Source organism: Vipera berus, assembly GCF_964194415.1.
Source record: "Vipera berus genome assembly, chromosome: Z".
Classification (NCBI taxonomy): domain Eukaryota; kingdom Metazoa; phylum Chordata; class Lepidosauria; order Squamata; family Viperidae; genus Vipera; species Vipera berus.
In genome coordinates, this window is record NC_138205.1 from 122895676 (window position 1) to 122921012 (window position 25337).

A 25337-nucleotide genomic window follows, 5' to 3' on the forward strand; every position below is an offset into this window, starting at 1 on the left:
TGCCTGTTAATTTGACTCAGAACCCTATTTAAAGTACAAAAATACAAATTAAATGCAAATGGGTATGAACCAAGGTGCTTTTCACTTAAACATCCTAAGTAATAGTGCTAACATACTGAGATTTCAGCTGAATATATTTGAAGTTTCAGAAAGGTGTTCTTTTAGAATGACACACCATCCAATTAACTGGACTGTGTTTCTAATTTTTAACAACTCGCACATTAGTTTATCAGCTCAGGCCTAGTGATTATCTAACTTTCCTTATATAAATTTTAAAAGAATTCAATGGAATTGGTTTACCAGTTTCTTTTTTAAAAAATGAAAACTTCTGCAATTTGATATTGCTATAAAAGACAAGATAAATTTTTAAATTTTATTTTAAATTGAAAAACTAAGTTACATTTCTTGTAATTTTACATTTGGCATTTTTAACATTTCAGAACTGTAAATTGGGCAGACGTGGCATTCAACCCCAACTGTATGAAAAGTCCTACTTGGAATTTTCAATTGTTAATGAAGGTAATGTTTGGAGAAATTAGTGATCATTTGCTGCTCCATATTTACCACGCATATTCTTAAATCTGCTAGGTTGTCCCTTGGTCATTCAGTTTGGACCAGGTTAATGGAAGATGTTATAAAATCAACTTACAATGGTAAACTAAGTAACAATATCTTTTTACAAATGCAAAAACCCAAACTTTTGCACTGAATAAATTGGTCATCATTCAGAAAGAATGTCCTCTACTGCCTGAGAGGAATTATATTCTTAAAAGTCCAATTAGGTCAACAGGAAGGAAAAATGACCATGGAAGCGGCACGCAGTACTTTCTCCTCTGTCAATTGGTGGTCTCCCCTTTCCTGAACCTTCTTCAGCCCTCTTGCTAATAACTGATTCTCACAACCAAGTTAGGTGCTTCTCTCTCAACTATGGCAGAAAATGCTCCCAGTGCTTTAGCCTCCAGCTTCCTGTGACACCCAATTAAAAGCGGGAAAAGAAGAAGAAGAAGAAGCTGTATTTAGCTACTATATCAGTTCTTTATCAATCTATATCAACTATATCAATCTATAAAATTCACTGAGGACACAAAGCTAAAATCGCAGCCTTTCTTTGTAAATAATTAAGGAGGCCACCACAATTTTAATTTTTGGCCAATGCCTGTTCCAACTTGTGGTCCTCGTTCTGTGGTGTCAACAGGAGCTAATGATTTATGAAATTCCAGAACTTACTTCCCCAACCTCCTGCCCTCCAGATGTTTTAGAACATAGAATAATAGGGTTGGAAGGGACCTCGGAAGTCTTCTAGTTCAACTTCCTGCTCAAAGAAAAGATCTAGCCAACTTGCCGGCTAGATATGAGGGGAGAGGTAGCCCAAGGAACTTCAACGGGCCAGACTAAGGATGTCCGCTTTCTAAAACAATTAAAAACTTTTGGTTATGGACTTACACTTGAGAAATGGGAAGAGATTTGGTGGATTAATATAAGGCTGGTGGTTTCCACGTCATATAAGGAGAACATATACAAAATGCTTTATAGATGGCATCTCCCTCCGGCTAGACTTTCCAAAATGTTCCCCGGATTGTCGGCCGATTGTTGGAAGTGTGGTAAAGGGACTGGCACGTATTATCACTTATGGTGGACATGTCCGGAAGTGGTTAGATATTGGATGAGGATCCAAAAATGGATAGAGGAAATCACAGGGAGTTTAGTTGATCTTAAACCAGAGACGTATCTGCTTGGCTTCAGGCCTGGAAATATTAAGAGGGGAATATGGTATTTAGTTTTACATATCTTAACAGCGGCAAGGATGGGGTATGTGCAATTTTGGAAGGCGAATCATACCCCGCCGGATGAAGCTATAATTAGGAGAATACTTGATTGTGCAGAAGCACACACATTGACCAAGAAGTTGAAGGGTAAAGAAGAGACACCAGCATTTCTATTATGGAATAAATGGTATATTTGGATGGATAAAAGATTAAAGAAATGAGGGTCGCTTGGAGGTTGGTCAAAAATGAAGTGATATAGTTTTTGTTAATGAATAAGCTTTGGAGTTGGATAGTTATAAGAGATTTAGTGAGTGGAATATAATTGTCAGTTTAGAAGTAGATACAATTTGATTTTTTTGAAATGGTTTCCAATTTTTTGATTTCTTCGTTTTCTGTATATTGTATATGTTTTTTTTGTCTTTGTTGGTGTATGGTGTGTGTTTTTAACATGAAATGTAAATAAAGACTTATTTATAAAAAAAATAAAACAATTAAAAACTTTTAAGGAAGTTTGAGAATACAGTTGGTCCTTGACTTACAAACGCAATCAAACCTACTGATTCTGGAGGCACAAGCAATAGAACACAGCCAAACTAGAGTCTTGGACTTTAAAAGAGCTAATTTCAATAAACTTAGAGAGACCATGGGAAGAATTCCATGGATGAGAATCCTAAAGGGGAAAACAACTCAAGAAGCTTGGGAAATTTTGAAAAGTGAGATAATAAAGGCCCAGTCTAGTACAATACCAACAAAGAAAAATAACAGCTCTCAAAAGAAACCAGCATGGCTGCATAAAGAACTCTCTGATAAATTGAAAGATAAAAACGACAAGTATAAGAATTGGAAAGAGGGGCACATAACTAAGTCAGAATATCAGCAAATAGCCCGTTCCTGCAAAGATGAAGTGAGGAAAGCTAAGGCTCAAAATGAACTAAGTCTTGCGACCAAAGTCAAAAATAACAAAAAAAGCTTCTTTCAACATATAAAAAACAAGAAAAAAGTTAAGGAAATGATTGGTCCATTAGTGGGGGAAAGTGGCAAGAAGGTGACAAGCAATAGGGAGAAAGCAGAACTATTTAATTCGTTTTTTGCATCTGTCTTTACACAAAGGGAAAAAACAGTCCAACCTACCCAAACCAGTGCCATAAAAAACAGAATAGAAACGCAAGTTAAGATAGGCAAGAAAATGGTAAGTGAGCACCTGTCCAGCCTAGATGAGTTCAAATCACCAGGACCAGATGGATTACACCCCAAGGTTCTCAAGGAACTGGCAGACGTGATCTCAGAACCACTGAACTATATTTTTCAAAGATCCTGGAGCACTGGGGAACTACCAGAGGACTGGAAGAGAGCTGATGTAGTTCCCATCTTCAAAAAAGGGAAAAAAATAGATCCAGGAAACTACAGACCTATCAGCCTGACCTCAATACCTGGGAAGATTCTGGAAAAGATAATCAAACAACAAATCAGTGAACACCTTGATGCAAACAAAGTCATCACTAAAAGTCAACATGGGTTTGTCAAAAACAGATCATGCCAGACAAATCTTATTACATTCTTTGACCAAGTGACAAAATTAGTGGACCAGAGGAACGCTGTAGATATAATTTACTTGGACTTCAGTAAGGCATTTGATAAAGTAGATCACAACCTACTACTTGATAAGATAGAAAAATGTGGGTTAGATAGCATTACCACCAGATGGATTCGTAGCTGGCTGACAGGCCGTACTCAGCGTGTGGTCCTCAATGGAACCGCATCTACATGGAAGGAAGTGTGTAGTGGGGTGCCCCAGGGCTCTGTTCTGGGCCCAGTGCTCTTCAATATCTTCATTAATGATTTGGATGAGGGGATAGATGGGGAACTCATCAAATTTGCAGACGACACCAAGCTGGCAGGAATAGCCAATACTCCAGAAGATAGGCTTAAGATACAGAAGGATCTGGACAGACTCGAACACTGGGCACTATCTAACAAAATGAAATTCAATGGTGAAAAAAGTAAGGTTCTACATTTAGGCAGGAAAAATCAAATGCATAGGTATAGTATAGGTGGTACCTTGCTCAATAGTAGTAACTGTGAGAGGGATCTCAGAGTCTTAGTAGACAATCACTTCAATATGAGCCAGCAGTGTGCTGCAGCTGCCAAAAAAGCCAACACAGTGCTAGGCTGCATTAACAGAGGGAGAGAATCAAGATCAAGTGAAGTACTAATACCACTTTACAATGCTTTGGTAAGGCCACACCTGGAATACTGCATCCACTTTTGGTCACAATGTAAAAAAGATGTCGAGACTCTAGAAAGGGTACAGAGAAGAGCAACCAAGATGATTAGGGGGCTGGAGGCTAAAACATATAGGGAACGGTTGCTGGAATTGGGTATGTGTAGTTTAATGAAGAGAAGGGTGAGGTTTGACATGATAGCAGTGTTCCAATATCTCAGGGGCTACCACAAAGAAGAGGGAGGCAAGCTATTCTCCAAAGCACCTGAAAGCAGGACAAGAAGCAACGGATGGAAACTAGTCAAGGAGAGAAGCAACCTAGAACTAAGGAGGAACTTCTTGACAGTTAGAACAATTAACCAGTGGAACAACCTGCCTCCAGAGGTGGTGAATGCTCCAACACTGGAGGTTTTTAAGAAGAGACTGGACAGCCATTTGCCTGAAATGGTATAGGGTTTCCTGCCTGAGCAGGGGGTTGGACTAGATGACCTCCAAGGTCCCTTCCAACTTTATATTATTATTATTATTATTATTATTATTATTATTATTATTATTATTATTATTATTATTATTATTATTATTATTATTATTATTATTATTATTATTATTATTATTATTACAGTCAAAAGTCATGATGATCATAAAGCGGGTTACCCACATGACTGATCTGGTTTTATGATCTCTTTTTCGGGAGTTTTTAAACAATCCATTGTTTGCTATGGAGCATTTTTGCTGAAAACTGAAAGTAAATGCTGATTTTCAGCAAAAATATTAAAAATCACAATCACCGGATGGCAGGATGCTGCAAATGGCTGTAAGCACGGAATAGATGCCAAGCATCCAAAATGGAATCACATGATTGGGGAGAAGGCCAGTGACCATTAGAAACAGGTCATAAGGCCCTTTTGGATGGGTCCATCATAACTCTGAATGGTCACTAAGCAACTGGTTGCAAGTCAAGGACTTCCTGTATGTTAAACCTACAGGGTGTTTTTTTTTAACCAATACTTGCAAATCCTGGGAAACCCTCATATGCAGATTGAAACAAATATTTTTCAGAATATAGGACTTTGATCTGATAACCATATGCGGTGATATTTATACTAAAACAGTGAGGCTACTACTATTTAGTAACTTACATTACCAGGTTCTGATTTGGGGATTCCAAATACAGGTGCTAGGGAAACATAAAATGGAGTTAAATCTGCGTATCTTAATCATATACGATACATTAAATTATTTGCTTTTCAACACTGGCTGATCTCAAAAAGCTACAAAGGTGAGCATTTGGATCAGAAATTGAGCTCCAGGTAATATACAATAATAAACAAAATAGGGTAGTGGATTTTTTTCCCCATATTGCTATTAAGAAATGTATACAGATAAGTTTAAGAAGTCACTAAGCAGCATTTGAATCAAAGGAGGATTTACTTTTACTATTTCTTCCTAGATTACTGTTGTAAGAGAATATTTGTAGCTGTTCAGGGTTGAACTGTGGGGTCCTTGGTGCTATCTGAGGTTAGTGGTTTTCTTGCAGGCACTTCATTACCCAACCAGGTAGCATCTTCAGGTGCTGGAAGGGAGTGGCGTTTGTTCTCTGTTTATACCAGGGGTAGGCAACCTTGGTTCTTTTATGACTCGTGGACTTCAACTCCCAGAATTCCTGAGCCAGCATAGCTCAGCTTAGAAACCTCTCCCTTTCCCCTCAGCATGGCTGGCTCAGGAATTCTGGGAGTTGAAGTCCACGAGTCATAAAGCGGACTAGGCCTAGGCCAGGGGTAGGCAACCTTGGTTCTTTTGTGACTCATGGACTTCAACTCCCAGAATTCCTGAGCCGGCATGGCTCAGCTTGGAAACCTCTCCCTTTCCCCTCAGCATGGCTGGCTTAGGAATTCTGGGAGTTGAAGTCCACGAGTCATAAAAGAGCCAAGGTTGCCTACACAAAAGAGGCTTGTTCTGTCAGTGATAGTGTGAGGGGTATTGATGCTTCTGTTGTGACTCAGGGCCAGCCTGTGGGTCCGACAGCCGGCTCCGATGTATCGGATGACTCAGATGAGGGGGAGGAGGGAGACGAACCGGCTGATGATGGTTTGGAGGCTTTGCAGAGCCCTCAGCCGGGGACCTCTTCTCAGCTGCGTGAGCCCGATAGTGCGGAGGATGATGACCCACAGCTGGCCCTGTTCAAGGACGCCCGACGCAGGAGGCAGTCGAGCAGGAACAAACAAAGAAAGGCTGTGGGACTCCTCGGGAGGAGGCACAGGGAGACCACGCCCTGAGCTCTCAAAAAAAGGAGTGTTTGGGGAGGGGTCGGTTGCTGAAAGCATCTCTTCCGCTTGAGGAGACAAGCTCTAGTGTTTTTGTTAATTGAGTAATAAAACTTGGCAGACGCCTTTTAGCCTTGGACGCTCTCCAGTCTCTTCTTTCTGAATAGGGGTTTGCCTTACTACAAGGCCAGAAGAGGGCTGGTTCAGAACAGTTTGCTTTCAGCCTCCCACCCCTTACTACTACGATGGAGCAGCTTCTTGCCGAGAATGCTCAGCTCACCCAGCAACTCACTTTGCTGGCAGCTCAGGTGGCTCAACTGCAAGCTCAGGTACATGCTGCACCCCCACCCAGGAGGAAATGTCAGATAGCTATGCCGGATAAATTTGCTGGCAATCCAGAACTGTTTCCTGCCTTCCTGGGACAATGCCAGCTTTTTATCAGCGTGAGAGCAGCTGATTTCCCCACTGACCGAGATAAGGTGGGATTCGTGTTGAGCCTTCTGTCGGGAGATGCAGCTCGTTGGGGCACGCCTCTGTTGGCACAGCCTAGCCCTTTGTTGGATAACTTTGGGGGGTTTTGTGACCATATGCGCCTCATGTACGAGGACCCGATTAAGGCGCAGACTGCCACCCGACGTCTGAAAGCTTTGAGGCAGGGTCAGCGCCCCCTACAGGCCTATATCAGCGATTTCCGGCTGCTTAGCCAGGATTCCGCCTGGAATGAGGCTGCGCTTGTGGATGCCTTTCAGGATGGCTTGTCAGAGGAGATGTTGGATGAGCTGGCCCGCGTGGACATTCCCTCAGACCTGAATGGGCTGATCCATCTTTGTCTGCGGATCGATGCCCGGCTGCAGCAGCGAAAGAGTCGCCGTGCCACCCCACAGACCCCTGCCGCTCCTGTTGAGCGTGTGCCCCCAGTCCAGAGGGAGGAGCCAATGGAGCTGGGTGCCGCCAGGTCCCGTCTATCGGTGACGGAAATGGACAGACGACGATCGGAGGGGTTGTGTTTTTACTGTGGGGACCCTGGACATTTGGCTGCTTCTTGTCCAAAGAAGCGTCAGCGGGCATCAGTGACCAAGCCGGCCCCGAGAAAGTCCCCTGCTTTGCTGTCGGGAAACGGCCCGAGCCCGATCTAGACGGCGTGATAGATCGGACGACCCACCACGACCACGCCGAGCGACGCCATTCCGACGGTGCCTGTGAACCTCCACGGCATTTGATTTTGGAGGCACGACTGATCCTTCCTGGCAAGCCAGAGGGGATTCCGGTCCATGCCTTAATTGACTCTGGGGCTACCACTAACTTTATGGACTCGGCCTTCGTGGCCAAATGGGCTGTTCCCCAGTGTCCGGTGGATCCGCCCATGCTAGTGGAGACTATTGATGGTCGAGTGCTCCTGTCCGGGCCTATTACGGCCGCCACGCAACCAGTGTGTATGGCCATCAGTTCCCATGTGGAGGCCATTCAGTTCTACATCACTTCGGATCTGCACTTCCCCGTGGTCCTGGGACTGGCGTGGCTCCGGGCGCATGATCCACAGATCTATTGGTCTCAGAACTTGGTCACCTTCCCAAGTTTGCAGTGCGTGGACCACACCCGCCATATCTGTGCCGGCCAGGTGGAGGGTTCCTCAGGGGTTTCCTTGCCTCCCGAACTGTCCGATTTTGCTGATGTGTTCAGCGAGTCAGAGGCGGACCAATTACCCCCGCACAGGCCCTATGACTGTTCCATTGATCTAGTTCCTGATGCGCCTCTCCCAGTGGGGCGTTTGTATTCCATGTCGGAGCCCGAGTTGGCTGCATTGCGGGACTTCCTGACAAAGAATTTGGCTCGTGGTTTCATCCGGCCCTCGTCCTCGCCAGTGTCTGCGCCCGTGCTCTTCGTCAAAAAGAAGTCGGGCGAGTTACGGCTCTGCTGTGACTACCGGAAACTCAACGCCATCACGGTGCGTAACCGCTACCCGCTGCCCCTCATCCCCGAGCTCTTGGACCGACTCCGGGAGGCTAAGATCTTCACGAAACTGGACCTGCGTGGAGCTTACAACCTCGTCAGGGTTCGGCCGGGTGATGAGTGGAAGACGGCGTTTGGTACTCGCTATGGACATTTCGAGTACACGGTGATGCCGTTTGGCCTGACCAACGCCCCCGCTGTGTTTCAGCATTTTATGAACGACATCTTTCGAGATCTGTTGGACCAGTTTGTCGTGATTTACCTGGACGACATCCTGATTTACTCCCCGTCGCGTGAAGCGCATCATCAGCATCTCCGTCAGGTCCTGCAGCGCCTCCGGAAACATCGGCTGTTTGCCAAGTTGGAGAAGTGCCAGTTCTACCAGGTGACCATCGATTTCTTGGGTCACCGCATTTCTCCTGAGGGCATCGCCATGGAACCGAGTAAAGTTGAGTCGTTGCAGAGTTGGCAACCCCCGCGTCGCGTGAAGGATGTTCAGCGACTTCTTGGATTTGCCAACTACTATCGAACATTCATCCCTGGCTTTGCTGCCTTGACAGCCCCCCTTACCCGGCTCCTGCAGAAGAAGACTCGGTTCCAGTGGAACGCCCCCGAACAACAGGCGTTCCAAGCTTTGAAGGACGCCTTCATGAAGGAGCCCATCTTGAAGCATCCTGACCCGCAACGGCCGTTTGTCGTGGAGGCGGACGCCTCCGACATTGCCATTGGGGCCGTGTTACTCCAGGCAGCGACGCCCAACGGTACCCTTTTCCCTTGCGCGTATCACTCTCGGGAATTGAACCCCTCGGAGCGCAACTATACCATCTGGGAGAAGGAGCTGCTGGCCATCAAGGCGGCGTTCGAGGCTTGGAGGCATCATCTGGAGGGGGCGCGGCATCAAATCGAGGTCCGGACAGACCACAAGAATCTGGAAAGCCTGCAGACCGCTCGGAATTTGAACCAACGCCAGATCCGGTGGTCCCTCTTCTTTGCGAGGTTTGACTTCCGGGTGCGGTACATACCAAGCGGGCACAACCAGAGAGCGGATGCTCTGTCCAGGAAGCCCGAGTACACCCGAGTGGAAGACAAGCTTCCGCCCAGGACAGTGATCCCCGTCGAGTCTTTTGCTGCGGTGCGGGAGCCGGTGGATATACGGGCTCGGATCCGGGAGGCGCAGCAGCAGGAGGCGTGGGTGGCTCAGCGGAAGGAAGAGGTGGGGCCAGATTCACCTTGGTCGGTCACGGATGGACTCCTGTATTATCGTGACCGGCTCTATGTTCCAGGAGGGCCACTCAGGGGACTCGTCCTCAGCCAGTGTCATGATAACCCGGCTGCGGGGCATTTTGGCCTGTTCAAGACTCTGAACCTGGTCTCCCGTACCTTCTGGTGGCCCCGAGTCCGACACGATGTCCAGTCTTATGTCACCTCCTGCGTCCCATGCAGGCAGGCCAAGTCAGCGACAGGGGCCCCGCCTGGTTTACTGCAGCCTTTGCCAACGCCCAAGAGACCCTGGGGGGCTGTGTCCATGGACTTTCTGACGGATCTACCCCCATCCTCCGGCTTCACGACAGTGTTTGTGGTGGTGGACATGTTGACCAAGATGGCGCACTTCATCCCCTGTCGCGGCTTACCGTCAGCTCGCGCCACTAGTCGCATGTTCATCCAACAGGTGTTCCGGCTGCACGGCCTTCCCGATAGGGTCGTCTCCGATAGGGGGGCCCAGTTTACAGCCCGCTTCTGGCAGGAGTTGATGCGGGCGTTGGACATTAAGGTTTGCCTCTCGTCCGCGCATCATCCTCAGACCGACGGGGGTACCGAGAAGGTCATCGGCATCTTAGAGCAGTATCTGCGCTGCTACATTAACCTGCAGCAGGACAATTGGGTGGACTATTTGGCCATAGCCGAGTTTGCCTTTAACAACTCGCAGCACACCTCCACGCAGATGACACCGTTCTTGGCCAACGTGGGTTATCACCCCAGGTTTTTCCCCCTTTCTCCCGTGGACTCACCGGAGCCGGCAGCGAACGAATTCATGGCGGAATTACAGGCGATCCATCGGTTGGTGCGACGGCAGCTGGAGAAGGCCAAGGCCGACTACAAGAGGTTCGCCGATCGGTCGAGAAGGGATACGCCTCCATTATCGGTGGGGGATCGGGTCTGGCTGTCCACCAGGAACCTACCATCCACTCGGCCGGCGAGGAAGCTGGACCACCTTTACCTTGGACCGTTCCCAGTCGAGGCCGTCATCAACCCGGTCGCCTATCGTTTAACTCTGCCACGTTCCCTGCGCGTGCACCCCGTCTTCCATCGGTCCTTGTTGGTCCCCGAACAACCGGCTTGTCCACTTCGCCAAGCGGAACCTCCCCCATCAGGACCTCGTGATGGCGACAGCACCCCCGAGTACGAGGTCGCCAGCATCAGGGATTCCCGCTGGCTGAAAGGTCGCTTCCAGTACCTGATCGAGTGGAAAGGGTACGGGCCGGAGGACTTCACATGGGAAGACGCGACCGCCGTTCATGCCCCTGCGTTGGTGACTGCTTTTCACGAACAGTTCCCATCCCGACCGCATCCGGATCGGCAGACCCGGGGGAAGGGCCCTGCGGTGCGGGATAGTGTTGTGACTCAGGGCCAGCCTGTGGGTCCGACAGCCGGCTCCGATGTATCGGATGACTCAGATGAGGGGGAGGAGGGAGACGAACCGGCTGATGATGGTTTGGAGGCTTTGCAGAGCCCTCAGCCGGGGACCTCTTCTCAGCTGCGTGAGCCCGATAGTGCGGAGGATGATGACCCACAGCTGGCCCTGTTCAAGGACGCCCGACGCAGGAGGCAGTCGAGCAGGAACAAACAAAGAAAGGCTGTGGGACTCCTCGGGAGGAGGCACAGGGAGACCACGCCCTGAGCTCTCAAAAAAAGGAGTGTTTGGGGAGGGGTCGGTTGCTGAAAGCATCTCTTCCGCTTGAGGAGACAAGCTCTAGTGTTTTTGTTAATTGAGTAATAAAACTTGGCAGACGCCTTTTAGCCTTGGACGCTCTCCAGTCTCTTCTTTCTGAATAGGGGTTTGCCTTACTACAAGGCCAGAAGAGGGCTGGTTCAGAACAGCTTCCTTGATGAGGCTGCTGTTTACTGTGGATGGTTTGTCTGAGTTGGTAGCTCCTTGACTGGGGTATTGTTAACTTCTTGATCTAGTGATAACTTTTGTTTTAATCTCTCCCGATTTGGGTGCTGATTGCTGGTGAGGTGTTTTGGTATTTTCGTTTCCTTTCTGGAAACTTCCTAGATTTAAGGGAAAGTATTCCCTGTGTGTAACTACTATTCCTATAATTGTTATAAGCTGCCTAGAGGAGCCCCACGGCGAGATAAATGTCAAATAAATTTAACAAATAAATAAATACACAACCTGTAAGAGGTATCCAAATAGCTGGATCAAAAGTCAGTTTCAATTTTCTTAGCTACTTGGCGTCATTCACTGTAGCATTAACGAACACCACAAAAAAAGCTGGAAATTTACTTTCCGTCATTTTGGGTGCCTCAACTTACAACCAAAATAACGTAGGATTGTAATTCCTGACCCAATTACAGTTGTTAATCGAAGACTACCCAAAGACTACCTGTAGGCAAACCTTATTCTCAGACATATATCCCAATCACTAAAGGGAATTTCTAATATTTAATCACTCACTGGCACGATCAGTATCCAGAAGCCAACTTAACTGTCACTTGCTGGCATCAAGAAAGGCAACAGAAAGAGTGACAGCACAAATCCCAATGAAAGGTCTTAATTCAATCTTCTATCTTTTATGAAGAAAAGAAATGTGCTAACTCTTAGAACAGTATTTCTCAACCTCAGTAGCATTCAGATATCTGGACCTCAAGCCTCCAAATTCCACAGCCAGCATGTTTTGAATATATGATACAAAAATTCATCTGCTCATAATGGCATTTCATAATCAAAATAGTAAAGTTGGAAGGGACCTTGGAGGTCATCTAGTCCAGCCCCCTGCTCAGGAAGGAAAGCCTATACCATTTCAGACAAATGGCTGTCCAGTCTCTTCTTAAAAACTTCCAGTGTTGGAGCATTCACCGCTTCTGGAGGCAGGTTGTTCCCCTGGCTAATTGTTCTAACTGTCAGGAAGTTTCTCCTTAGTTCTAGGTTGCTTCTCTCCTTGACTAGTTTCCATCCGTTGCTTCTTGTCCTGCCTTCGGGCACTTTGGAGAACAGCTTGACTCCCTCTTCTTTGTGGCAGCCCCTGAGATATTGGAACACTGCTATCATGTCACCCCTCGTCCTTCTCTTCATTAAACTAGACATACCCAATTCCAGCAGCCATTCCTTATATGTTTTAGTCTCCAGTCCCCTAATCATCTTTGTTGCTCTTCTCTGTACTCTTCCCAGAGTCTCAACATCTTTTTTACATCGTGGTGACCAAAACTGGATGCAGTATTCCAAGTGTGGACTTACCAAAGCATTGTAAAGTGGTATTAATACTTCACTTGATCTTGATTCTATCCCTCTGTTAATGCAGCCTAGCACTTTGTTGGCTTTTTTGGCAGCTGCAGCATACTGTTGGCTCATATTGAAGTGATTGTCCACTAGGACTCCGAGATCCCTCTCACAGTTACTACTATTGAGCAAGGTACCCCCTATACTATACCTGTATATTTGGTTTTTCTTGCCTAAATGTAGAACTTTACTTTTTTCACCATTGAATTTCATTTTGTTAGATAGCGCCCAGTGTTCAAGTCTGTCCAGATCCTCCTGTATCTTAAGCCTGTCTTCTGGAGTGTTGGCTATTCCTGCCAGCTTGGTGTTGTCTGCAAATTTGATGAGTTCCCCATCTATCCCTTCATCCAAATCGTTGATGAAGATGCTGAAGAGCACTGGGCCCAGAACAGAACCCTGGGGCACCCCACTACACACTTCCCTCCATGTAGATGCAGTTCTACTGAGGACCACACCCTGAGTACAGCCGGTCAGCCAAAATCCAAAAGCTGTCTTTCAAAATCCAAAAGCTGTCTCACACCAAGTTGGACTACTGGGCCCTCTAACTGCAGACTGGGGTTCCAGGAATTTCTAGACCTACCTGAAAATGCAAATAATTCAGTTGTGACCTTCTCCGTGAAAAATGCAATGAGCTATGGCCCAACAGTGGATTTTGCACACCTAATTTGATAATTTCTACAAGGATGGCAAGGATCTTTATATTTTAAAGTATTCCCTCTGTATATCTTCATTTTATCATAGCTGCAGCTTTTGGACACCTACTGGGGAGGAATCCAGAGCCCTACACTGCATTAAAGGGCAGAGAAACCAACCTTGTGGACTTGGTACATAGTTTTATCTCATCCTTGTTAATATTAACGTTTTTATATTTGTGTTTTTATTGTACTGCAAGCTGCCCAGAGTCATTTTGAATAGTGAGAAGGGTGCCATTAATCTAAAGTAGGCCAAAATAGCTTGGTTCCCAATAGCAAACCATAATATCCACACAGACCTCTATACCAGCTACAATGAAAAATGAGCTGGGTTACCAGCAAACTGTGCACACGATTTGGTTTAAGTGCACTGAATAGACACTTTACCAGAATGGAAAAGTCACCAAAACAATCACCAAGGAAGCATCAACTACCACACTGGGATTAAGAAGAAACTTCCTGACAGTGAGGACAATCAACCAGTGGAACAGCTTACCCCCAGAAATCGTGGCGCTCCATCACTGGAGTTTTTTAAGAAAAAGACTAGACATTCACCTGTCCGAGATGGTGTAGGTTCTCCTGCTTGAGCAGGGGGCTGGACTGGAAGACCTCCAGGGTTCCTTCCAGCACTATTCTATTCACAAAATATAATATTGCATAAGGGGGGGAGGAGGAGGGGAGAGAGAGATGGAGAGGGAGGGGGAGAAAGAGAGAGCGCAGCAGAGCTGAAGAGCTGCTGCACCATTAACAACCTAATTTCCCTGCAAAGTAAAACCATAGATCTAGGGAATATATCTGACACAGGCTAGAGCAATGTTTCTCAACCTTGGCAACTTTACGATGTACAGACTTCAGCTCCCAGAATTCCCCAGCTTCATAGGTTTTTTTCCCATTACTTTACAAATTACAATGTAAGCCCATTCAATCCATAATAATAAATACACTTTTATCTTTAATGTAATCCTCAAATTAGTTGAGCTTCTTCATATCAAATCACTATGTATTTCATTTTAAATCTGGAGTTTTAGGCTTGTAAACTATTATCTGTATAGTCATTTTCTAAATAAAATGGGCTCACTGAAAAATGTTGCAGTTACTCTAAGTGAGCACAAGGTTGCGCCATAACTCTGTGAATGATAAGCAAAAGACAGTGGGGGGGGACACCAATCTCCCCCTTGTTTTAGCACTACAGGGTGTGTTATCTTGCCTATACTGAAGTCTGTACTGAATACTTACTGGGCACAGAAACACAAATGTAAAGAAACTGGAAGGTGCAGTTAGAGAATACAAGACCAAGCAAGTTACTATTTTCCCAGAAAAGGAGGACTGCAACTACCTAGATATCCTGTATTATAAATATGTTAAAAGATTAATTTATGACATGATGTTATTACCAAAGTACTAATTTGGAAATACAGATTACATTGTTTGCTGATTTCATTGAATAGTTACATCACTTCCCTCTCTAGTATATAATGTATACACACACACACACACACACAATGTAAAGGTTACCCCGCACATGCGTGCTAGTCGTTTCCGAATCTAGGGGCCGGTGCTCATCTCCGTTTCAAAGCCAAAGAGCCAGCGCTTGTCCAAGGACGTCTCCGTGGTCATGTGGCCGGTATGACTAGACGCCAAAGGCGCACGGAACGCTGTTACCTTCCCACCGTAGTGGTCCCTATTTTTCTACTTGCATTTTTACGTGCTTTCGAACTGCTAGGTTGGCAGAAGCTGGGATGAGTAACAGGCGCTTACTCTGTTACGCGGCACTCGAGATTCAACCCGCCAAACTGCCGATCTTCTGATCGACAAGCTCAGTGTCCTAACCCACTGAGCCACCACATCCCTTATTCCCTTTAAATATAATGTGCTGCTCCAACGATTCAAGAGCTTATTAAAAAGAAAGAGCTGCAAGAATTGATCTTGTCAGAGCTGTTTGAAAATTGTTTGAATAGAACAGTCTTCTTTTTCTATGTGACTGTTGGAAGAAGATGCTCAAGCTGTTTTCATGGGGCAGTAAACTTAACAGCCCCCTTCATGGATTACTGCCTTGTCGTGGCGAAGGGGATCAAAAGTACCAAAAAAAAGTACCAAAAGGCAAAAAGATACGACGCTGGAAGATGAGACCCTCAGGTCGGAAGGCGTCCAATATGCTACTGGGGAAGAGCAGAGAGCTAGTATTACTAGCGCCAGAAAATAAGTAGCGACTGGGCCAAAGCCAAAAGGACGCTCAGCTGTGGATGTGTCTGGTGGTGAAAGGAAAGTCCGATGCTGTAAAGATTTTTTCTCCATAGGAACCTGGAAGGTAAGATCCATGAATCAAGGAAAGCTGGACGTGGTCAAACAAGAGATGACAAGACTGAACATCGACATCTTAGGAATCAGCGAACTAAAATGGACAGGAATGGGTGAATTTAATTCAGATGACCATCAGGAATACTACTGCGGGCAAGAATCCCTCAGAAGAAATGGAGTAGCTTTCATAGTCAATAAAAGAGTAGGAAAAGCAATACTGGATACAATCCCCCAAATGACAGAATGATCTCAGTTCGAATCCAAGGCAAACCATTCATTATCACAGTAGTCCAAGTCTATGCCCCAACCACCAGTGCTGAAAAGGAGGAAATTGACCGGTTCTATGAAGCCCTACAGCACCTTATAGAACTAACACCAAAAAATGATGTCCTTATCATCGTGGGGGATTGGAGTGCTAAAGTAGGAAGCCAAAAGATAACCGGAATAACAGGCAAGTTTGGCCTTGGAGTACAAAATGAAGCAGAGCACAGGCTGATAGAATTTTGTCAAGAGAATACGATGGTCATAGCAAACACTCTTTTCCAACAACCCAAGAGACAGCTCTACACATGGACATCACCAGCCGGTCAACACAGAAATCAGATTGACTATATGCTCTGCAGCCAAAGATGGAGAAGCTCTATACAGTCAGTAAAAACAAGACCAGGAGCTGACTATGGCTCAGACCATGAGCTTCTCATTGCAAAGTTTAGGCTTAAACTGAAGAAAGTGGGGAAAAGCACTAGGCCAGTCAGGTATGAATTAAATCATATCCCTGTTGAATATACAGTAGAGGTGACAAATAGATTTAAGGAATTAGATCTGATAGACAGAGTGCCTGAAGAACTATGGACAGAGGTTCACAACATTGTAGAACAGGTAGCAACCAAAACCATCCCAAAGAAAAAGAAATGCAAGAAAGCAAAATGACTGTCTGAGGAAGCTTTGCAAATAGCTGAGGAAAGGAGGGAAGCGAAAGGCAAGGGAGAAAAAGAAAGATACGCCCAATTGAATGCAGAATTCCAGAGAATAGCTAGAAGAGATAAGAATGCCTTCTTAAAGGAACAGTGCAAAGAAATAGAAGAAAACAATAGAATAGAGAGGACCAGAGATCTTTTCAAGAAAATAGGTGAGGTGAAGGGAACGTTTAATGCAAAAATGGGCATGATAAAGGACCAAAATGGCAGGGAACTAACAGAGGCAGAAGAGATTAAGAAGAAGTGGCAAAATTACACAGAGGAACTATACAAGAATGAGCTTAACGTCCCTGATAATCACAATGAGGTGGTCGCTGACCTCGAGCCAGACATCCTAGAATGTGAAGTGAAGTTGGCCTTAGAAAAGCTGAGCAACAACAAAGCTAGTGGAGGTGACAGTATTCCAGCTGAGCTATTCAAAATCTTAAAAGACGATGCAGTAAAAGTGCTACACTCAATTTGCCAGCAAATTTGGAAAACTCAACAGTGGCCACGGGATTGGAAAAGATCAGTTTACATTCCAATTCCAAAGAAAGGCAGTGCCAAAGAATGTTCAAACTATCGCACCGTTGCACTCATTTCTCATGCTAGTAAAGTTATGCTTAAAATCCTACAAGCTAGACTCCAGCAGTATGTGGAACGAGAACTACCAGAAGTACAGGCAGGATTTCGAAGAGGCAGAGGAACTAGAGATCAAATTGCCAACATACACTGGATCATGGAGTTCCAGAAAAACATCTACTTCTGCTTCATTAAAGCCTTTGATTGTGTGGATCATAACAAACTGTGGCAAGTTCTTAAAGAGATGGGCGTTCCAGACCATCTTATTTGTCTCTTGAGAAACCTGTATGTGTGCCAAGAAGCAACAGTGAGAACTGGACACGGAACCACTGACTGGTTCAAAATTGGGAAAGGAGTCCGGCAAGGCTGTATATTGTCGCCCTGACTATTTATCTTATACAGTTGCAAGAAAAAGTATGCGAACCCTTTGGGATTACGTGGAGTTTTGCATGAATTGGCCATAAAATGTGCTCTAAATGCCATGTAAGTCACAACAATAGAAAAACACAGTCTGCTTAAAATAATACTACACAAACATTAGCTGTTGTCATGTTTTAATTGAACATAACATGTAAACATTCACAGTGCAGGGTGGGAAAAGTATGTGAACTCCTAGCCTAATGACTTCTCCAAGAGCTAATTGGAGCCAGGAGTGAGCCAACCTTGACTCCAATCAGTGTGATGATATTGGATGTGTTGCTGACAGCTGTCCTGCCCTTTAAAAACACACACCTGTTTTGGGTTTACTGGTCTCAAGAAGCACTGTCTGATGTGAACCATGCCTCGCAGAAAAGAGCTCTCAGAAGACCTACGATCAACAATTGTTGACTTGCATGAAGCTAGAAAGGGTTACAAAAGTATCTCCAAAAGCCTTGATGTTCATGTGTCCACGGTAAGACAGACTGTCTACAAATGGAGAAAGTTTAGCACTGTTGCTACTCTCCCTAGGAGTGGTCGTCCTGTAAAAATGACTGCAAGAGCACAGCGCATAATGCTTAATGAGGTAAAGAAGAATCCTAGAGTGTCAGCTAAAGACCTACAGAAATCTCTGGCACATGCTAACATTTTTGTTGACACATCTACAATAAGGAAAACATTAAACAAGAATGGAGTACATGGGAGGACACCACGGAGGAAGCCATTGCTGTCCAAAAAAAATATTGCAGCACATTTGAAGTTTGCAAAAGAGCACCTGGATGTTCCACAGCACTACTGGCAAAATATACTGTGGACAGATGAAACCAAAATTGAGTTGTTTGGGAAAAACACACAACACTATGTGTGGAGAAAAAAAGGCACAGCACACCAACATCAAAACCTCATCCCCACTGTAAAACATGGCGGAGGGAGCATCATGATTTGGGGCTGCTTTGCTGCCTCAGGGCCTGGACAGATTGTTGTCATTGATGGGAAAATGAATTCCAGAGTTTATCAGGACATTTTGCAGGAAAACGTACGACCATCTGTCCGCCAACTGAAGCTCCGCAGAGGATGGGTGATGCAACAGGACAATGACCCAAAGCATACAAGTAATTCAACAAATAATGGCTTCAACAGAACAGAATACGCCTTCTGGAGTGGCCCAGTCAGAGTTCTGACCTCAACCCGATTGAAATGCTGTGGCATGACCTTAAGAGAGCGATTCACACCAGACATCCCAAGAATATTGCTACACTGAAACAGTTTTGTGAAGAGGAGTGGTCCAAAATTACTCCAGATCGTTGTGCAGGTCTGATCTGCAACTACAGGAAACGTTTGGTTGAGGTTATTGCTGCCAAAGGAGGGTCAGCCAGTTATTAAGTCCAAAGGTTCACATACTTTTTCCACCCTGCACTGTGAATGTTTCCATCTTATGTTCAATTAAAACATGACAACAGCTAATGTTTGTGTAGCATTATTTTAAGCAAACTGTGTTTTTCTATTGTTGTGACTTACATGACGTTTAGAGCGCATTTTATGGCCAATTCATGCAAAACTCCACGTAATCCCAAAGGGTTCACATACTTTTTCTTGCAACTGTATGCAGAGCACATCATGAGAAAGGCAGGGCTAGATGAGTCAAAAGTTGGAATTAAGATTGCCGGAAGAAATATCAACAACCTAAGATATGCAAATGATACCACTCTAATGGCAGAAAGTGAAGAAAAACTAAAGAGCCTCTTGTTGCGGGTGAAGAAGGAGAGTGCAAAAGTTGGGTTGAAACTTAAACATTAAGAAAACCAAGATCATGGCATCCGGCCCTCTCAATTCCTGGCAAATAGATGGGGAAGAAATGGAGGTAGTGACAGATTTTATTTTCCTGGGCTCCAAGATCACTGCAGATGGAGACTGTAGCCAAGAAATTAAAAGACGCTTGCTCCTGGGGAGGAAAGCCATGACAAATCTAGACAGCACACTAAAAAACAGAGACATCACCCTGCCAACAAAAGTGCGCATAGTCAAGGCTATGGTCTTCCCAGTTGCAATGTATGACAGTGAAAGTTGGACCATAAGAAAGGCCGAGCGCCAAAGAATTGAGGCCTTTGAGCTATGGTGCTGGAGAAGACTCCTGCGAGTCCCTTGGACTGCAAGGCGATCAAACCAGTCAGTCCTAGAGGAGATCAACCCTGACTGCTCTTTAGAAGGCCAGATCCTGAAGCTAAAACTCAAATACTTTGGCCACCTAATGAGTAGGAAGGACTCAGTGAAGAAGAGGCTAATGTTGGGAAAGATTGAAGGCAAGAGAAGAAGGGAACGACAGAGAATGAGGTGGCTGGATGGAGTCACTGAAGCAGTAGGCGTGAGCTTAAATGGAGTCCAGAAGATGGTAGAGGACAGGAAGGCCTGGAGGAACGTTATCCATAGGGTCGCGATGGGTCGGACACGACTTCGCAGCTAACAACAACAAAACTTAACAGCAGCAGTATTAGTCTTAGAGATGAGAACCCTTCACATTAAGGGTCACCATTAAGACACCAGAGATAATCTGTAGAGGACAAAGGTAACAACAGTGTGATGAAAGGAAGGCTCAAATTTAGTAGGATCAAAAATGCTCAGAAGCAGAGGTACCCCTCGACATACAACAGTTCATTTAGTGACCAAAGTTACAACAGCACTGAAAAAAGTGATCTATAACCATTATAGCATCTCCATGGTCACGTGATTTATATTCAGATGCTTGACAACTGACTCGTATTTATGACGTTTGCAGGGTCCTCGGGTCATGTGATCCCCTTTTGCAACCTACTGACAAGCAAAGTCAATGGGGAAGCCAGATTCATTTTGACAACTGCGTTACTAACGTAACAACTGCAATGACTTGCTTAACAAATATGGCAAGAAAAGTCATAAAATGGGGCAAAACTCACTTTAAGAAGTTTCTCACTTAGCAACATAAATTTGGGGCTCAATTGTGGTTGTAAATCCTATACAGTCCTACCTGTACTGACTTTTCTTTTTCTTATAGTGTACTCTTATCCCTCTCTTTTCCCTGCCCATCACGCTGCCAGGAAAAAAATCTGGCTTTTCTTAGTGGTTTGAACTGACGGCTTGTTCAAAAGTTCTGAAATTAGATTCTTGATACTCAGTTGGAAGTACTCTACTCAGCTACCTTGTCATCCACTGACACTTCATCCAACACTAGAGGAATGGTCTTTTTTCCCCCCAATGAAGTGTGCACACAGCATGCCAGACTGGGGAAAATATGATTAATATCAATATAATGACTATTCATTAAAATGAGTTACCTATAAAATAGGATACCCTGTTTGTAAAATTCACTGACAGCCCATCAATTGATCTATCCACCTGCCTATCTACAACTATTTTCTCATGCACTGACATATACTCAGAAAGAAAGAGATTATAGAAATTTGAGTACTTTAAGTTAAGCATATATAGGGGTGCTTTTATGCTGGGATAGTTCTCCGTTTATCCCAGTTTGTTTCCAGGAAATTGAGTAACAATTGGGGGGAACCTTTTTGGAGTATTCTTTTTCCTTCTGTTTGCAAAAAAGAAAATAGGTCAATACAAACACTCTGGCTTCAAACCCAAAGAAATGCATACTTATCCTGCAATAGGTTCCTCAATTCAAAAGTCCTTGCCCTTACAACATTTCATTTAGTAACCATTTGAAGTTACAACCGCATGGAGCAAAGTGACTTATGACCGGTCCTTGCACTTCTGACTATTGTAGCATCCTCACAGTCACATGATCAAAACTCCCCAGATAAAGCATCCCAGATTATTTTATTGCCATCTGCGACCTTCCCGGCTGGCTTCTGACAAGCAAAGTCCATGGGGAAAGCCAGATTTGCATAACACCATTTGATTCATTTAACAATTGCAGTGATGTGCTTAACAACTGTGATAAAACAGGTTGTGAATCATGCAGGTCTCCCTAAACAACCATCTAGCTTAGTAACAGAAATTCTGGTCCCAACTATGGTTGTTAAGTCAAGGACCACCTGCGTGCTCAGAATTTAAACCAGGGGTCTTCAAACTTGGCCCTTTTATGATTTGTGGACTTCAACTCCCAGAATTCCTCAGCCTGCGTGCCTGGCTGAGGAATTCTGGGAGTTGAAGTCCACAAGTCATAAAAGGGCCAGGTTTGAAGACCCCTGGTTTAAACCAACAACTTAACCACCTGCTAAAATCCTGCTTCTTTTATCCCCTCCACATATACAAAAAGAGTGCTTGCAATGGAGAGCCGGACAGCATTTATAAATTAGGGTCCTAATTTATGGACAGCCTCCACGGATAATAGAAGTTTCTTCAGTGCAAGCAACCTCCCTCTTCACAAGAGGAGTGACAAGTGTGTAGGGCTAACCTGTTCATCAATCATCTCTCTGGAGCAGGGGTGGGCAATTACTTTTCCCAAAGGACAAGAAAAACTGGGACTGTTTGGAGGGCCGCTGCCCCATCCCCCTCCACTGCCAATGCCGCTGATGCTGTGGACCAGAAAGGGATGGTCAAAGGACCGAATGTGGCCTGTGGGCCGTAAAATGCGCTGGTTTGATCTGAAGTGATGACAGCAGTTTTCTTTCCTATTTGGCTACCCTTTATGAAAGCAAAAGTGCTTTCATTCTGTCCAACTCTTGCCCATTCATTTTTTTTCTTATTACATGGTTTTCTCACTGAATTAAGACAACCCGTACACATAATTATTGTGGCTTGAGATCCTACAAATGGGAAACTGCCAACCAAGTATGACCAGGTAAAAGTCCTAAGATCCAGGAACAATAGTAATAGCAAGGGTTCTTTTCCTTCTTCTCTCTTGCAGATTTCTCTAGGTAAATAATATTCCCATATGGACCCAGCAGAAGAACCAAAAAGCACAGCAAATGAATATTTAAAGTAATAACACCAAAACAGATTTGAAGACAGGTGGCAAGTTATTAGCAAAGAGAACACTTGTGGATATTCTGTACTAGTGTCCCCTTGAAATTAGAAATGTACTTTGGTTGACATTTTCACCTAGAGACAGATGGAATTGGCAAGACGCATTTTTCCCAGCTGGTTCAGAGAACACTGACAGTGCTAATCTCAAATATTTGTATCAAGAGCAATAGACTGGTGGGTCTCTGTGTCAATCTATTTAAATTATACATGCTTAATCCTAGGGACGCGGTGGCTCAGTGGGTTAGGACGCTGAGCTTGTTGATCAGAAGGTCGGCAGTTTGGCGGGTCGAATCCCGAGTGCTGCGTAGCAGAGTGAGCGCCTATTACTTGTCCCAGCTTCTGCCAACCTAGCAGTTCGAAAGCACGTAAAAATGCAAGTAGAAAAATAGGGACCACTACGGTGGGAAGTAACAGCGTTCCGTGCGCCTTTGGCATCTAGTCATGCCGGCCACATGACCACGGAGACGTCCTCGGACAAGCGCTGGCTCTTTGGCTTTGAAACGGAGATGAGCACCGCCCCCTAGAGTCGGAAACGACTAGCATGCATGTGCGGAGGAACCTTTACCTTTAATCCTAACTCAGTTGCTACCACTTTAAACCATAGTTCTGTAATACTTGAGCCACTACGTTTCAGCACCTAGCCAAATTTAGATGATCTGGAAAAATTAGGCAGAGGGCCCTGTTTAGTGCTAAACTGAGATTAGGATTAGTTATTATTCAAACTCAATTTGAAGGTTTTACTTAAAATACAGAGAGGGAGGGAGGTAGATCTGTTCAACCAAGATTTCATTGAGAATTTTTACCCTATACAACAGGCTCTACATCTGCCTCCTTCCTTCATAGGTGATAGATAACACTTTAATAGGAGCACCCTACATTATGTGGTTGCAAAATAATTCTCAGTCCTCCTTTTTGCAGCTACTTCATGGTTTAGAAGACATGCTACCATCAAATGAAAATGAGATCCTCTAGTGCTTAAGGGTTATTTTTTTTCCCTACATGATAAGGAAGAACCTAACCATGGGTACCACTTTTGACCTAGCTAGATTTGAGTGTGTGTGTGGAGGTGGTAGTTTCATGCAAAAGGGCCCTTTAAGAGCTCAGCCTTAAATGTGCATCCACCAAAATATTTTCTTAAGAGAATATTCTCATCGTTAGATTTCCCTATTAGCGATGAATGGAATTTTTCCATTCCTCGTAAGATACTGGAGAGGGAACAGAAAAGCACACTATAAAAACCAAAATAAGTACATACAGGCCTTGGTGGAGCAGTGGGCTAATGCCTCCTTAAGTAACACCAGCTGCCTGCAATTAGTGCAGGTTCGCGTCCCACCAGCCTCAAGGTTGACTCAGCCTTCCATCCTTCCGAGGTAGGTAAAATGAGGACCCAGATTGTTGGGGGCAATTAAGCTGACTTTGTAATAATGCCGCTTGGGTGTGTGTGTGTGAAAGCCCTAATAAGCAGGCATATACATAGAATGAAGGCTACTGCTAAGCTTGTAAGCCACCCTGAGTCTTCGGAGAAGGGCGGGATATAAATGGAATTAAAATAAAATAAATAAAAAATAAAATGCAAAACAGCACTTCACCCTGCCCCATTTTAGCCAACTTAGTTAAAGATTTCGTGGCTTTATTTGTGAAACCTGCTAAGCATGATCAGTTTTATTTTTAGTTAATTCTCTTGGGGCTTACTGGTGCTATAGCAACTCAGTCCGTTTGATTGATTTATATTTAATGTATAATTCAGAAAATGGGTTAAATCAGTGACCGGATCAAGCTTGCAAACATATTCACTGGTTGTGCAGGTGAATACATTTTACTGATTCAAAAAGTTGAGGTTTCCCCCCCCCCCTCTTTCAGATAACCGTGGTAGTGGCCATCTTTGCATATATGTAATTAACAGGCAAAATCTCCTATCGTGCCACTTCTTTCAAATGTATTGAGCAGTGATTCTCACTATTTGGCAATACTAAGATGTTTGGGCTTCAGTTCTGGGAATTGTATTCCAAACATCTTAATAATGCCCAGGTTGAAAAACACCAGTATAGAGCTTTGTAAGAATTAAGATTTCTGGCAAAAATAACAAAGGTGGGAGATGATCTACCTGGATGGGTCCTACTGACATGAGCAGGTTCTTCAACTGAATGTCCGTGGTGGATGAAGAAAGGCCTTCCACTGACACGACACAGGGCTGAGGTTTGCACTCCACCACCCGCAGATTCGGCTTACTTGGCATCAAACGGCCTCGGCCCATCTGGCCGGTGATCCCCCTGCCTCTCCCATGCAGAACACCCTGGTGAGAAAGAAAGGATTTGATTTCGTGCTTCTGCTTGCAGAATCTGACAGATTTAACACAAAAGTTATCTATTCTCTTAAAAGGGTTGGAGGGCAAATGGCTAAACTTCCACTTGTAAACCCAGCTAATGGCCCTGATGGTCATAGTTCCTCAGATTCACTTTCATTCAAATTATGGACTAGGTCAGGTGTAGGCAACCTTGGCTCTTTTATAACTCGTGGACTTCAACTCCCAGCATTCCTGAGCCAGCATGGCTCAGCTTGGAAACCTCTCTATTTCCCCTCAGCGTGGCTGGCTGAGTAATTCTGGGAGTTGAAGTCCACGAGTCATAAAACGGCCTAGGCCAGGGGTAGGCAACCTTGGCTCTTTTATGACTCGTGGACTTCAACTCCCAGCATTCCTGAGCCAGCATGGCTCAGCTTGGAAACCTCT

At 44.8% G+C, this 25337-nt stretch overlaps 1 protein-coding gene across 4 annotated transcripts in view; it reads right to left on the reverse strand.

Annotated features, from left to right (window-relative positions):
- Positions 1–25337, reverse strand: part of RBM33 (RNA binding motif protein 33) — a 131415-nt gene that overhangs the window by 13415 nt on the left and 92663 nt on the right. For all 4 annotated transcript variants that reach the window (XM_081343901.1, XM_081343900.1, XM_081343899.1 and 1 more), the window contains one exon: positions 24714–24902. In XM_081343901.1, coding sequence (XP_081200027.1) covers positions 24714–24902 — 189 coding nt within the window. The remainder of the gene's footprint in view (positions 1–24713; positions 24903–25337) is intronic.